The sequence below is a fragment of the Falco rusticolus genome, chromosome 9 (genome assembly GCF_015220075.1).
Source record: "Falco rusticolus isolate bFalRus1 chromosome 9, bFalRus1.pri, whole genome shotgun sequence".
NCBI lineage: Eukaryota > Metazoa > Chordata > Aves > Falconiformes > Falconidae > Falco > Falco rusticolus.
The window spans coordinates 29,147,593-29,164,754 of record NC_051195.1 but is presented as its reverse complement, the minus strand read 5'-3'; the positions used below and the strand labels follow the sequence as shown (position 1 = coordinate 29,164,754).

Genomic DNA, 17,162 nt, shown 5'->3' with positions numbered 1-17,162 from the left:
ACAGAAAGAATACAAACTATGTTCAAAACCTTCAAAGAAATAGCTCTCAGGTGCATTACACAGTATTGCATTACTTCATTGCTTTATCTATTATTTTCCTTAACAGTACAGAAGAGACAGACGAGAAGCTTAAATACTGTCATAGCTGGGGGGCCAGGAAAACAGGTTCCTATTCTTTTTTTATACAAAGGGCCACAGAACAAGAAAAAACATTACCAAGTCTGGAAAATTAAACTAAGCCTTTCCCCACATAGACTTGTTTATTTCAATAAGCAGACCCTACAGTGAGTCTTAAGCACTTCCCTTTCCAATCATCCAGCGAAACCAACCACAATGATATTCCTCCACTGTGTGGCTTTGTTCTGCTATCTCCTTACCAGAACCCTGGCTTCTTTCTTAAGATTCATTCAAGATTACATTGTTTAAAATAAGAGGATGTTTTTTCTGTACTCACCATAAGTGCAAGGGTGAAGATGTTGTGCTTGGCAAGCAACACAGTCTCATTGGACATGAGGAACTTCAACAAGTTGATCAAAGCTAGAAGAAAATAATACATGTTCTTTAAATAAAGTTAAAAGCAAAGCCATTCTTAAGTCAAACACAGGTGCATTTTCATTATCTAGTATAAACTAACCTAAATGCCAGCTGCTTACCTCCCAGAAATATATCAATTTACAGGGATGGGGTGTGTGATGCTTTTTGTGGCTAGAATACTGTGCTGGACAGGTAATTGACAGCCATTTTATTGTCCCACATTTATTCTCCTTCACTGACTTCCCAATCAAATCTGCTCAGGCTCAAGTTAAGTCTCTTGTTAGCTTAGTCAATTCACAGGAGATTTTTTCTGTGCACCAGATCTTGAAGTGAGCTTTGGGGTTGGAGAATTCAGCTGTCTCATTTCTGCTTCATACATCACCAACATGATGTATGCGCAGTCAGCCCCAAACTGTCACTCCTGTTGATACATGCAGTTAAAAAAAAAGTAACAAAAAAACATGGCATAGCTTTTCTGTAGCTCTATGTCAATGCTGCTGCAACGGAACAAGGAAGGATATAGTACTTTATTGTGTCAGTTACTGAGCACTGTGCAGTAAAGACTACAGATCTGGCTCACACTTGTCTTAAAAACAACAAAAACAAAAGCTCCTGCTGTAACCACCCAAAATCAGCTAGTGATAGTGGGAATTAACAAAAAGGTTGGCTAAAAGAGCTTTAATCAAACAGACTTTACAATAAACAGTTTTATTCCATACAATTGAGTAAAACGGAGAGTTCAAATGGAAAGTTCTTTATCTTGGTTTTTCTAGTACCTGAAAATTTCAAAATAGAAAACTATTTTCTTCTGCATTATAGCTGCTCAGAACTGAAGGCTGATGACTGCCTAGAACAGATTCTTAATGTACCCTCTGCTCTGAAGTCAACAGATTTCAAGACTTAAGACATCTGAATTAGATGGCCTGCAAAGTCAAACTGGAACACTATATAGAGATTTTAGAAAAGGTTTTTAATTACCTACTAATTGGTAACTGCATCTAACAGAGCAATGCGAGGCATTACTTCAATTTCTTATAGGTACAACCAGTATTTGTTGATCTGTTCTTCCCCACACCATAACACAAGTGTTACACACAATTCAGTAACCTGTGAGAAAACTCCCGTTTCTGAGGACCCCGTAGCAAATACAGAACAGACCGTTCATCTCAGCCCAAAGGTACAGGCTATAAAATAGGAGAAGATAAAGCACAGAGAACAAGAATGAGCTAAGGGCAAAATTTAGATACACCCCCACCCACCACCCCCACCCCCTGCTTCAGGATTACAAAGTACTCAAAAAAAGGTAAAACCAGAAAACCTACAGTAAAAAGACAGATGTGAAGAGACTGATAAGATCTGGAATCAAACACAATTGTCAGATTCTGAATACAGTCCTCCAACCACTGAAGTTTATCAGGAGTATCAAAAGTTTATATATGCCCGGCAAAAGAGAAGCCTACAGCCCTAGTGTGGGCATTTACTCATCACAGACAGAAGCTACTTCAGTGTAATCTACACTGGTGACTTGATGCTGAGCCACAAACCAGAATGAACGAAGTTCTCCGCAAACTCCAGACAAGCAAGTGATTTATCTTTCAGAGCTATTCCAGGCTTTAACAAGCAGCAGTAGCATCTCTCCCTTCCAAGACAGCAGCCCACCTCATGAAGCAGGTATATTAATACCTTTTCAATCCAGCCACAGAACTCCCCATACCATCATCACCTCATCATCAGACAAACTCCTGGGACCAAAAGCAGAGCCTGGATTCCACAACAATCCAGCTCTGGAAATACTTCTGTCAGATATTTTTCTGTAAAACAGCCATTTCAAAACAAAGGAGTAGCAGGTACAGATGGGCTCTCCGCCAGAGCAGAGATCCAGCTAAAAACAGGTTGCCAAGGTAACCAAGCCTCCACAGCAAAAAAGTAGTCTCCCGCAGTCCGTGCCTTGGACTGAAGACAGCTGCCCTGCAGCTCTGTCATAGCAGCTTACTGGCCATCTCTATTTAATAGTTATAACCATGGGTTTACCTCTTTCCTGGCCACGCAAGTCCATGTAGCCGCATCTCATGACCAGGTGCTGCTGTTCAGCTACTAGCAGATGAGGCTTCTGAAAGCAGAGTAGTAGTGCACTGGATTTCCTATAACAAGTGATGTGAAGCCTCTTGTTGGTCCCATTACCTCTCACTCTCCCACCAGAACCCTTCTGAAAGGCCCCTGCAGGTGGGTGATCACAGAGCACCATGAGAAGCCACTGAACATCCAAACACAGTGAACATGAAAGCCACCCGTGATGGAGACACACTATTTTTAAAAGAACAAGTGTAACCATCGCTTGTCTAGATAGAGGTCAAGTACTCACCAACTGACAGAGACAAACAAGTGCCCTACAACTGCCCACTGCAGTTACTTCTCAGCTACCGCCCTGAAGCACTTGCACTGCTCTACATTAATGACAACACTTGAAGCAGAATGGTTGCTTTGTTTTACCCCAACAGCTCCTATGTTCGTTCCAGCCATTGTGATGGATTTGCTCATTTAATTTTCCTGTTCCAGTTAGAAAGAAGAGATTACCACTGCTTGAAAGCAATCTTTATACCTGAACTACAATGCCGTCATAGCCTACTCACAGTCAGTCTGTGCTGTTCCTCCCCCAAGAACCAGAAGGGAGAGGAATGTGCTTCACATGAAGAAACTCAGTGCTGGGCTCGGAGCTGATCAGAAGAGTTAATCCACCAGGTTTACAGTTACTGCGTGTACTGCACAAAGAAATTTCCAACTGTTTGGAAACACACATTCCTAAAAATGTTGCAGTGCTCCTAGTTAGGTTATACGCTGTATCAATGCTCAAAAAGCAATCAACCTTTTTCCCCACCAGCCTCTGCTTAAGTGGCTCTAAGTAACAGGAGCCCTGCGGAACACGAACTCTCAAACCTATGGCTACATGCGTCTCCACAGTTTGCTTGTAAGGCAGACCCTGTACTGAAAATGAGGACAGCTGTGCCCTGCAGTTTTCAGAATTAACAACCTTTAGATCTAGCTTCATATGTCCAGTGCCCTTCAGTGACAATTACACAAAATAAACCTCCAGAGCAAACGTCCAACTGGCTGACACCCCTCTGCCCCCGAGCTCCAAGGGAACACTGCTGCTACTACTCCTGAGCAACCTGAAGCCAAACCAGATGCGTTAGTTCTTCCCTGCTGCAATCAACTGTTTGTCTATGGTATCCCATCCGCAATTATCCATGTTTTTTCCCAGCGGAGGAGCAGTTCAGTCTCTCAGCTGCACAGGCAGACAGAACAGTGGCCCTTGCTTGGGCTCAGCCACATTATCCCAATTTGTGCTCCAGGATTTAACAGTGATGGACAGTGTGGCCATGAGATCTATTTCAACATTAACTGGAAAACAGTACCATTTTTGCAATAGCCTCTAAAGCCTTTTTTTTTTTTTTCCCCCCTAAAGATGCTTGTCTTTGGCATCCCTTACCAGGTCAAAATACACCCACTACACTGAGTCTTGAAACATACATAATTTCAAAATACAATAGTGTCACTGGAACTTCTTTCACAACAAAACCAGGAAGCTGTAACAGAAGTAAGCTAGCCGCCAGCAGTATTTGCATGCAAGCTTCTCATTTTGTGACCTAAGCTGAGTGCACTGGCTATGCTTCTTAAAATAAACAAGAAGAGAATGCAGCCTTGAACACCTACATTTACAGCCTCAAAACCAAGTAGAAAAGCATGTTAAGTGGAGACTTAAATTGGACACGAAGCCGTATGATTGGCTGTACGTGGAAGCAGCGTAAAGCATAAAGGCTGGTTTTTAGGCAATTTTCTCTCCCAAGGATTATTACAGTCAAAGGATGAAAAGTGATATCACCAGCTTTTACAGATACCCTCCCTGCTTTTTAAACTGAAATGACTGCAGTGAAAGAGGCTCTTAGCTCTTCCACTGCAATGCCACTTTTCAGGACAGACCCTTTCCCTTATCAGCTCTCGTGGTCAGTCTGTCTGCTGAGGACCAACAGTACTCCTGCTCAGTTATTTGCTGCCCTTCTTCAAGCCAATCCTCTGTAAGACGACTGTGGGCAGCCAGCATCTCTTCTCCTCTTCTACCAGGAAGGAGGTAATTCCTGTTAACAGATAGATGCCCTTCTCTCCCTCCTTCCCCTGTTCCTCCTTCCATAGCAGAATTACTTTCTCTCACTGTAAGCCTTGTTTTAAACATAAGTATATTTAGCCCCAGTACATTTGGGATTCACACAAAGTTTCCGTCCTATTTAATGTCTCAGTGTTCACTGTTTGGATCATGTGTAATGCAACAGGAGCACAGAGGTAAGTTAAGTAGAGAAAAGGCGGAGGGAAAGGAGCAGTAGTACCATCCCTTGGGCAAGTCAGAATGCAGCACAGACTCTGCCAAGAGCATCATAAGGCTCTGATGTGTTATTGCACAACAGAGCAGAAGAGAACAGCCCTGAGACACACATCAATGAGAGCTTGGATGGGTTGAGCACAGCATGGAGGCCACTGTCACTGCATCTGCTGCGCTTACAGGTCAAAAATCTTCTAATGGTGCATATAATGGCCCTCAACAAAGGAGCAAGGGAGAAAAAGATGTGAGGGCTCCTCAGCTGCAGTACAACATCAGTTAACAGGATCCCGTACTCTAATAAAATCCTACAATTTTCTACACTCCAACTCTCAGGGCACACTGAAGAACAGTGATCTTCCCATTCCCTCTGGAAGTTACCATTGTACCAACTGAACATTCCATGTGCTCCTTTCAGTGTTTAAACTCCCAACCCCCTTAGGAGGATCCCCTACATGTCACTGCAGGGCAGCTGATAATGACATCTGGGCAACACTTCCATGCTGCAGAGAAATCCCCCGCCTACGAGCGCTTCAGCAGCACAGTGACTACCTGGACCTCTGATAGCTGGCCCATTCATATATACAAACTCCCAAGGCAAGGTCCAGACCACTCATTGTAGCACACGGTAAGCCAGATCTGGTAAGGATTAGCACTAAGAAGCTGTATTCGATTCCTCAAGAAGCAGCACTTCTGTGCTTCAATTCCTCCAACATAAAAGAAAAAACAGCACCTTCTATCTGCAACAGCACTGGAAGTATAAATAGAGCAATGAGAACAGCCCTGGCTGTACCCAGTCTGACCAAAGGCCCACTCCACACCCAGTATTGTGTTGCTGTCATCATCAAATTCCTGTTGAAAAGTAATACGTCAAACAACACTTTCTCATAATGCTTTTCCAGATTCCAAAATTCAGCATGACCCCCTTACACAAGGCGAACTACAGCATAGAGTGTGGAAATAACAGACTCTCACAGCATGAGAATACCATAACCACAGACCAGTACACTCTCCTATTCCAGACTGGAAGTCATACAGGCTAAGCTAGGATAACCATATATCCCACTGTGCTGTTAGGAAGAGGAGGAGAGACCCCAGAACAGAGTAATCACCTGTAATAAATGCTATACCTAAAGAGAAATTCAGAAGTAGGGAAGCAAAAGGCTCAAATATGATATACTGAGATGGCCCGCATGTTAAGATGGTGCAGATCTGGCCACGTTCAGCATGGGCAGACGCTCAGCAGAACAGTGATCAAAACAAACTCAGCAGGAGCTTAATATCTACAGACAGGGTTTGACAGAAAAGAACCAACAGAGGTAGTTTCCAGATAGAGCAGTAGGAACAGGCAGCGTGTCCAAGAAATAGCTACATTGCTATTACAGACTAATGCACCAGAACCCCCCCAAGGCACAAATGATCCCAGCATCCTTGGACAAGTGAACCAATTACTGGGACAGCATCTGCAGCTTTCTGTCAATCAGTCAAAGCACTAGAAAACAAGACTGTTGCACCATTGCTGCAGTACCCTCCCAGGGAAGCAGGGGAAGCAATAAAAGCTCTGTCAACATCAGTATTCAACGCGCTTCAACTCGGCTCTGATAAGGAGGGAGCACCCTGCTCATAGTTGTAACAATTCACCTGGCTGGACAGCTCCTCTCACTGCTGCCTCCCCACGTGCCAACACAGGCACAGCCAAATTTCTGCTGCTGGCCACCAAAGCTCTGTGGCAGGCAGCAGCTTGCTGTTGGCAGGCTCCCCATCACCAGCATCTCAGCACTCTACAGCTGTTCCCTCTTCTCCCCATGACTCCCAGGGTACAAGCAAGAAAGCAGCCTGTATTCTTAATGAGAAACAACAGCTTGCCAGAGGGCTGGAGCGCACAATAGCATATAACCCATTGCTCCCAGGATCAGTCGAGTAGGCCACTTCACTTCCAATCCTTTCCTTTCCTTATATAGTCTCCATCCCTGGTACTCACTGTTCCTGCCTAACCACAGCCAACGGTGTGAAAATTGCAAGCTTAAGGGAAATGCTGATTGCCGATGCCAGCGCAATGCTGCTTGATAGCAATCCAGCAAGCAGTAAGAAAGAAACCAAAATTTCCAACTTTAAGCTAAAGCTCACATGGAACAATGCACTTTTTTCTCAAAATTAAAAAATAAAAAAAGCACACACCCACAAACTTCATTCCCCTTTAGAGAAAAGGGAAATACTGAGCTCAATTCTATTCTGTCTGACAATGCAGGTTCACACTGTTAATTAAATAGTAGTCTTGGGAGTTAAGGTTGCACATTTTTGCTTGGGGTTTTATGGCAGAAAAGGAGGCGAATTTGGAGAAAGGGCAGAAATATTGTGTGAGAACATGGAAAGACTGCAAAGCAAGGGACCCAGGAGTGCTGCTTCTTGAAAACAAAAAGGGGAGAGGCATAAATCACTGCATTCTGAATGATGCAACCCCTACGTGCAGACAAAGAAATGACTGAACAGCTCTGGCTGTAACACTTGTCATCAATGGAACTGTTTCCCAGGAGAAATTATCACACTATCTCCACTAGGTCACAACAATCTGCAAACTGTTAGGGATTCACAATCAAATTCTCCAGTGTTAGCTAGCTTTATTTAAGGAGTAATTTGCACAACAGAGCAACATATCCAGATGAGACCTGCCAGCCTGAGGCAGGATGACCACAAGGTTACTAGACTTTTGCCCACCTAAATGACTGAATTCCCTTTGTGCTCATCTGAGCAAGGCCCTGTTAATTTCCATCCTGATCCTACTCGGTGATCAATAACAGCCACAAAACTTGTATTATTTGTTTTCTCTCCACTGGCAACCGGGGTCAAACCCTTTATCATCAGTATTACAATAGGTCAAAATAAAGTGAAGGTATCTAGAATTAAGTAATAGAATGCTAAGATGGATTTAAGCAAAAGCAGATGCTTCCTAAAAATGCCCCAGGTGGTGAATTTAGAACATCCTGTTTTACAAGACCACCACTGAGTTTCTGCATTTCTTACACCATCTTCTTTAGGAGATTTACACCAGTACATTTCACCAAGTGGCTGTGTGCTCTTACCATAAATGGTTTTTTTACTTTTGGTTTGAAGGAGGTAACGTGGAAAGGTTTACATGAAATTGAAACACTAGTTGAGAATGGCAGTTCACAGGTCTTCTGCCTGCGAGCTTTGTAAGAACTGGGGGTTTCTTTGGGGCAACAGGGAGAAGCACAGAAGCACAAATTCAGTAAATCAATTAATATCAACCCACAACATACATCACAACTACAAAGTTTGTATTTTAGAAGTATATTTCAACTTCAATCCTTTCCTAAATTCACTGAAATAGCTAAGAGAAGTAACAGTTGCACTCCTGTACCAAGTTTGTGCCAACGTGTCCAACTAAGCGCCAGCATTCCTATGAGTAAAGAAAATGGGAGACTCCAAGGGTTGCCAACTCCCACTACCTATTACGTGGCACATAACTGTTACAGTTTTTAGTTTGTGTAAGAAACTACATTCTTTCCAATAGATTTTCAGAACTATTCTACCTCCTCTGAAGCTTCGCTAGAGTCAACAAGCACAGGCACTTGTGAACCTCTTGGGCTTCCTACTAAAACAGCTGGCCAATATTATCTATTTTCTTTCAATTTCAAAGATTAAGAACAGAGATAAAGCTTGCTGGTCACCTATCTACAAGTAAAGGTGAGGTAAGTTGCCATAGACAAGGACACTGCACAAAATGTAAGTTAATCATGATTTTAATACTTACTGAACTTATTTAATACTTGATGAACCACTTAGAAATAAACACTAGTTCCAAATCTTCAACTTAATGACCCAGTTCTCTGGAATACTAAAGGACTTGCTGGTTTTTTGCAATCCTAGAGCTAAGCACCTCTACCCTCAGGATGCTAATACAAGACCTGTGAAGTCCTGCCCATGTCCTTCTTGGCACAGAAAAATAGTCATAAGCGTGGCTGAAAGAAGAAAACATTCTTTCCTCTTTCAAGCATACAATACATTAAGAGGCACTGGGAAAAAAAATGCACCCAGGATACACACCTAAGTTAGATGCTATTTCTCATTCCTCGGTTTCCCACGCTGAAGAATGGTCCCCAGGAAGGCATTTAAATAAGAGAATAGGAAAAGGATATTTAGTTCCATCCTTGAGCATTAAAATTGCTGAATAGCTCCCTTTCCAGACCATGCAATGATTTCTAACCCAAAGTTTCTATCTGATAACACCTCTCCCAGCCTCCCTAACACTCTAACCCCAGACCTCATCCTATCTAGTCTCTCCTACACTCAGGGCTTCCTACTCCTCCTAAAACACTATCACTGCCGATTCACCTTAGGCTCTCCATCCTCCCAGGTCAAAAATCTCTCTCGTTCCAATGACCTACCCTCCCCATCAGCTCAGAGCTCCCATTTCTGTTGCAGCCGCTCAGCATCTCAGCTTTAACCAGCCTGGACACTGCTCCTGCTTCTTCCTCAGCTTCTGGTGCTCCCACTGAACTACCACTGGGAACTGCAGAGGGAGCTCATCCTTTCTGCTTCCAGCCCCATTCCTCAGTGAGGTGGCACTCACTTAAAAAAGCCACCATCACCTTGTACTTTAACAACTCATGAGATCCCAAATCTCCAGCATGGCATATGGCTGGGAGCTCTCAGTCACATAGGGGTTCTTATGTGCAGCTTTGAAAAGTTGGGTCAGCCTCCCACTATCAAAAGGCACGGAGAAATGAGAAGGTAAGCACCAGGTAAAACCTGCATTAGGTAGAATATGTTGACCTACACAGGTGTTAAAACTCTAGCATTTGTTCTATAGTTCTCTTTACAGTTTACAAGCATCACAGTGAAGTCAGAAAGCATTTCTGCTGGAAGGTATTTGAAAGGTCAAGTCTCACATAATGACTTATTTTTTCTTCCCAAAACAGTAAGTTCAAGCAGAACCTTTCAAAAAGAGACAAACAAACCTTTGTACCCACCCTAGATTTCATTTAATGAAAGCATTTTACGCTTAACACACAAGCTCCTGTTCCTTCTATCCTATCCCTACACATGACCTTTATTATTAGTTACCTTTGAAGATGCTGTGTTAAAGAGGCTGTTTTTATGCTTGCAACATCCTTCACAGCTTAAAGACCTTTCTTTCTTACTCTTACTCTTTTTTTAAAAATTACTTTCTTGCAATTCTTTATCACACAGAAATTACCACAGCAGCCTTATCTATGCCATCAGCTGCACAATGACCGCTTTCTCTGAACTCTTAAGACTTCAGACGCATGCAGAAGACAGTACTGGTGGATCCTGAACTTTGGTAGCATTTTTTAAAGCCACATAAGACATTCTGTGAGTTTTTAAGGTCAAATTTTTGGTCTTTAATTCTTTTCCCTAAAATCTTTAAGTCATTTGCTAAACGGCCAAGCAGCTATATAGTCTTTCAGAGTCTCATGGCATGTATGATCAGGCATTTTACCAGTGAATTAGACTTTCTGGTATGGTAGTATATGAATCGTGCCTCCACAAGGGCTGCAAGAACACAAGCTTCCCTTGCCATGTAGCTGCTGCAGAATGTGCCAGTGACAGAGGGATTAAGGGGAGATGCAACATCACCTGATTTCCAATCTGTTTAGCAACACAAATCAGAGGGCTGAAGCAGACCCGATCAACAGTTGGAGAACCAGAAATGCCATAAGTAACAAATGCTATCAGTTATCAATATTTCAGCCACAGAAATAACAGAGCAAAGTACGAGTGACTAAACAATACCACCTTAAATATACACTGTATAAGGGCAAATGTGTTATATATACTGAAACTGGGGGGGGTGGGGTGTCTCCCCCCCAAAATATTACTGCATACTTTAAAATGTTCCACAAAGAAACCTTTCACCTCTTTAGTATTCGCCAAAACAAGATTTTGAAAGCAGTATTATCCTGGTGCCTTAAATACAGAAACTGACAAAATCTAAGAAGTCTACAAAAAGGAAAACAGTATATTTTGTCCCGTGGCATTGTAAGAATCTGCTTTGATAACCCTAAAATTTAAAAAAATGGAGAAAAATAACTTCTTGATAGTGCTACATATTTGAAGTACCTTCATTTTAACAGTGCATTCAGCATCTATCAAATTAACTAAGCTACAAGATAAGACACTGTAGCCCTTACGTTACAATAATTTGGAAACCAATCTTCAAAGCTTACTAATTGCAAAGCTCATTTTTAATCCTACTTTGCATTCAATTACTCTAATAAATAGCTATTTCACCATTTTTCATTATTATATTTAAGATTTTTTTATGATCTACTCTTGCTATTATAAGCCTATATGAAAATTGCTTTTCTGTTTCTTTAAACATGGATTTGCTTAAAGCAAACCATAGCAACTGCAAAGAAGTTACCTGCACCCCCTAAGCTCAGAGTGAATTGCTCAAGCATTACTAATTTTGAGGTGGGAGGAGTTGAAGAAGTGAAGTATTTTTATATAAAAAGCTTAAATGACTCATGAAAACTCTTTTGGCATAGCTCATACGAGCTTGACAACAACATATATAGAACCTTCCATCACTCAAGTGCTGTACAAACTAGTTAAGAGTTTAATGATTAAAACCCAAGCCCCACCTTTATGACCAGCAAAACCAACCTCATTTTCACATGACAAGGAGCAGAACTCAAGATTCAACTGTGTTCATTGGGCATAACATGCTATTTCTGAGAGCAGGGAACTGGTTGTTACTGAGTAAAGTTTCCTTATCAGCTCTATAAAGTACCTTACATATGACATTCAATAAATCAGTGTTTAAAAAGTATAAGGTACCTGGCACAACAGTCCAGGAGATTCCCAGTTGGCTAAAATATCTGTAAGGGAACAGGTCAACTGACCATATCCCACTTAATTTCTGACCTTGGCCACACTTCTAGGCTAGCCACCAGTAATGGTATGCTGCCACAGCAGAGTAAAAAAAAAAAAAAAAAAAAAAAAAAATTATTTTCTTCAGTGCTCAAAGGCAAGGGCCATACACTAATCACAGATAATTGAACTGAAGCTACAAATCTAATAAAAAGGTCTATTAAAGAGGAACCAACATCAACACGCATCTGGATCTGAATGTCTGCCTCACCTATCAGTAACTGTGCTTGGTAATCATTTTCATAGGCTAATGAAGTTACAATTGCTTTTTGCTCTTCAGCATTCTTTTTAGGATATTCCAGAATTTAGCTCCACTAGTGAACTGGTATTTCTTTTCACACTACTTTTAGCTAGAGCCAGCTTAAATATGCTACTTTTGCCACCTACAGATCTTCCTTTTTGTCACTCCTGCTTTCAACTCTCACCTCCTACATCACTCTGTCAGCTAAATATTCTTGGTCACCTGGTCAGCACAGGTAGAGATTTATACTGTATTGAGTGCCATGGTCCTGGCCCACCGATTTAATATGAAAGAATTAATCTATAGGGAAGCTAAGGCTGGATCAGAACCAAAGACCCAGTAACAATATTGCTCTTCCTCAAGTTCAGACTTTGAAAAAGGAAGTCCAACAGAAGTAATATCATACATAAGCAATGTGCCACATAGTGGCGTATCCAAAGAACTATGAAGTATTACAGACTGCACGAACAGCCTGATATGTGTCCTGAGAGATGCCAAACACCTGGCTCCACTGCTTCTCTCTGTAATCATTGCAACTTATAATCAAAAAAGAAAACGCAGAAACTTTCTCCAAGTGCTGCTGGCCTTCCATACTGAAGACAAAGCACTCACAAAGGAAAAGCATCTATCAGTCAGATGACACACGAATGGCTTCCCTTAATTAGAGACTCACTAATAGTAGAATTAGCAAGTGAACAGAAGGCTCCATACATTGCTACTGCTTCCACCTACAACCTTTAACTCAGTTAACTCAGTTACTCTGCACCCTCTACCGACTACCTATCCCACAGTATTCCCTTTGTCTTCTCCCACTCAATTTTCTGCCTGAAACAAGCCTCCTCCTTTTACATGTCAGGTAAAATTCTCTCCCTTTCTTTCAATACTTCCTTCTATCAATTCCCTCCAGCTTCTTTGTTCCACTCAGCTCTATTGGGGGGCTTCCATTGCTATTATCCACACTGCACAACAGGAGCATTGCTTCCATCATCACACACCTTGTCATTCAAGAAGACAAGTGTGGGCTTGAAGGCCTTCTATAAAGCACACCTGATGGGGCAATCTGAGATCTCAGACCTTACAGTGAATAGCTTCTCCCTTTTAGCTGTTCATCTAGCAGTGATAACTAATTCTTCGATCCAAAATAAAAGGCCAAAGGGGAATATGCTCACATAAAGGACAGAAATGAATTCAGAAGTCCCTGTGCTCTGGTATGGAATCATCCGTCAGATAGATCAAGACCAGAAAAACAGCCATTCTTTCACATCAAAGACAGCAGCATTTGGGGTAATCAAAGAGCAGCCTTGACAGGGATAAGAGTTAATTATGAAATATATTTCAAGATAGGGCTGGCAATTAGCATTCAGTCTGCCACATATAGCACTCCAGAAGTACACATCTGGAGCAGCCAGGACGGGCCCTTTTACAGGGACACATACCACTCAACCCAGGGCCTTCCAGCCTGCACAAATCACCTAGCAGCTACTGAAGAATCTCTGCCTCAACATCCTATAAAAAAGAATTTGAAGCATTCTTACTGTAATTTACTCCTGCATGAGAAGATGTCCCTAAACACACAGAAATCTATAGTAAGTGTGGAGCTCTTCAGCTACATCAGGAGTGCAGACATTCCAGGTCCTTCACAGAAACCTGACCAACCCGAGTGCTGTATGCTTACTTTCAAAGCACGTGCAGTACTTAATACTGTTGAGGCACTTTACATTTCTGAAGCACTATACAAACACCAGCTAATTAGAAACAGCTAACAAGAATATCCCAAGATAGCAAATCTTAGTGTGTAGCAAGGATTTTTATTTTTTTCCCCCTAAAACAGGGAAAGTTAAGGATTGAAATATGCCTAAGTGCATGCTCGCTGAACTGCAGAACAGTACCTTCAAGCAAAAGTCATTATATTTGAGGCTTCCATATTGCCAGTGTGTAGGAAAGACCCAGCTCAGCCTGGCCTGATAGGAATGGATCTGGTTCATGGCTAACTGCTGAGAAGATCACACACACGCTGTCAGGTGCAGTTTCTATTCACAAGAGATATCCACATTGTACACGCTCCTCTCCTGAACTGACAACTACGCTGCAACCATGCCTCTAGGGGCTCCGTTCTGAAGAAAACAACTGAAAAGAAATCGCTAATCCCTTAATTAGGGGCACCCACTTCACCTTCTGCAGGAGTAACTTAGAAAGTCTGAATGGGCCACATGTCACAAAAGGTAAAAATTTAGTAACTGAAAGTGACTCAGGTTGTTGGTTCATTTCTCTGTACCTACACTCAGCTGCGCAAAGCTACTGAAGGAAAGTACTCAGTGTTAATTGAGAACAGCTTCACAAACCACTCATCACCGCCTTTTTCTAAAGCCATCCTCTCTCAGTTTCTGATGGAAGCTGCATTACACCAGCCAAGTCACTGATCCTAGGTCTCAAGCACAGCTCCAGGAATACACAATCAGGGCCACGTTCGCTCAAATTTTCATAAACCTCCTGTTTAATCCACAACAGCTAAAGGATTAACTGTACTTTCTAGCCAAGCTACTTCACTGCTTGCAAGGTAAGAACAGAAGCACACACCATGTCCATAAATGAAGCCCGTTAGGTGTCATTATCGATTCTGCTACCCCGTTCCTCAGACCTCCCACACAATGACTGCATCATAAACAGTCCTACAAAGCTACGTCCACTAGATTATGAGCCAAACCCCATAACACTTATCTGTCTTAAGATACCAGTGGCATGAACCAGACTATCTACCATCAATGCAAAGGTCAGAGTTAAAAGCCTCTTTTTCCTTCCACTGACATTTCTAGGTTGCTTTCTTCAGAAGGAGCTGCACACACCATTCAATGTGTAACAGTCTCTTGCAGTAAAAAAAAAAAGTAAGGTTCACCTCCCTCTACCCAAGAGCCTACCTCCTTTCTACTCACAAATATCTGAGAGCGGAACACTACTGCATAAAACATTACTCCATTTCTCCAATCAAGTGAAGAGGGACTCGGGTAATAGAACAGAAAAACAAAGACATTTGGATACCATGGTGATCATGGCCAGACAAGGAAGTAAATTAGCTACCATTATGATAATGACCTGGCTTTCCAAAAGAGGTAATTTGCATGTAGCAACTAAGAAGCAAAATAAAAATGCTTTAACAGAATTGTTGCTTGCTGTTTAACCCTACAGCAATAGAACAAGCAGTCACGGCCCCCAAACAGCCACCCACATTCTTTTCATATTTGACTGTCTCTGCAGCTGCAAAGTACCTGACCAGAGCTCCCTCCAGGTGTAATGAAGCCTCACTCTGCATTTCTTCTGGTAGCACAGCAGCTTGTGCACAATCTGAATGCACCGTCTGGAAAAGAAAGGGCAAAGAATTAATTACATTGCATTTCCCAGCAATTCTACATCGAACCTGGAAATTCTCTGAAATCAGCAGCAGGGAAATAAAACAAAGTTCAAAGCTTGTCAGACAGAGGATGGGGCTCATGGTTTTGGGCTCCTAAAGAGAAGCAACACCTGCAAGAAAGAATGAGATGAGGCAAGAGAAAGGGGCCTGCATGCCAGTTTAAGCTTAACGTAACTGGACCAACTACAAACGCAAGCTTGTTGTTTATATTTAATTAATACTTTCCATTCTTTGCTGCTGTTACCTGAGGGCCTCCATAAGCTCCACAAAAGGAGTTACTTAACTTGCAGGCTCCATATGTATGAGATACCATGCTCATATTTTATAAAATCTGGACACAGTGGAGCTTTTCAGTTTCTTTGGCCTAAATGATGAGGCCAAAGGAAATGACACAAGAATCAAACAAACTGCAAGATTTTTAGTTTGATTGAGGTAGGCAGCTTAATTATATTAAAAAAATAAAAAGATCTCTGTCAAATTTTCCAGTCTCCTTAAACAGATAATTTAAGTATGAGCTTCGGAATTATCAAGCAATACACCTACAAGCTCTGATATCCCTCAACATACAGCTAGTATACTTGTGAAGTTTCCAAATCCTGTAGGTCTCTACAGCACCTACTGTTCATAGAAACTCTTAGGTGCACGAACATTCTTCACAAACACCATCAGAACTAAAAAAATACAATAGAATGATTAAATTCTCTAGCACTAGCTACCATTACGGACAAGACAGAAAAAACATACAAATTTGAATTTGTCAGTCCAAGCTATTTTTAGCTATTGACATTTAGGACAAACAGAAGGAAGACTTCAAAAAGGAAAAATTCCTTTTCCCCTAAATCTTTGTTTCTCAAAAATACATTATTGCATCGATATCAACATCTCTCCGAAAAGACACTACTGAAAGACACTACACAAACATAGAGAAATCAAATTTAAAAGAATTACATGGGTGAAGACTTCAAGATAAAGCTTTAAAAAGCCATAAGAAATAACATACAGAAGGTACACATTATTCTTTTCAGACCCTTAGATGATCCCAAAAATACCACGATAAGGTAAGGATTGAAACTAACTTAAGACGAATAAAGGTTAAAACATTTACAATAGCTGAGCATCACATTAAGTGCTGTATTTCAAATTGGATTCTCATAAATTCAACAAAGAAAAGGAAACAAACCAGCTAGGATACAGACAGCTGCCTTCAGATCAGGAACAGTAATCGTTCTAGGGAGAAACGTGCTGTTTCTGATGTTACTGGTACCAGACAATGCTTGATACCTTTCCACCTACATTTTTGCTTGGCTGTAAGACTAAAATTGGCCTGTGCAAAAAAAAACCCACCCCACAACTACTTGAAGGCACTGACCAGAAATAACGTGGCAATGGCCAAAACATTTCTTTGTAACTGCTATAGCTGTTAATGCAAAATACTCTGCTAAAAGATCTCAGCATTGAAACCTTGTGGGTGTATACAGCAGCACAGAGCTTTTGGGGTGAAATCAAGGCATGGAAGAAAAGGGATGAGGAGTGGTATACGAGTTCTAGTACTCCTGCCTAGACAGCCAGAGCACTAACTACCAGCCTACAGACTCCCAAACCACACTGATTTAGTTGTGAAGTCATTCACCCTAGTGGTGTGTCTGGTTTTGTGCTGAGGATTCATAATACACATAATGAACAAAAAACACCCTTGG

At 41.6% G+C, this 17,162-nt stretch overlaps 1 protein-coding gene across 5 annotated transcripts in view; it reads right to left on the bottom strand.

Moving 5' to 3' along the window:
- Positions 1–17,162, bottom strand: part of ARMH3 (armadillo like helical domain containing 3) — a 128,719-nt gene that overhangs the window by 73,301 nt on the left and 38,256 nt on the right. For all 5 annotated transcript variants that reach the window (XM_037400592.1, XM_037400589.1, XM_037400591.1 and 2 more), the window contains 2 exons: positions 15,323–15,411; positions 455–537 (listed from right to left, as the gene is read on the bottom strand). In XM_037400592.1, coding sequence (XP_037256489.1) covers positions 455–537; positions 15,323–15,411 — 172 coding nt within the window. The remainder of the gene's footprint in view (positions 1–454; positions 538–15,322; positions 15,412–17,162) is intronic.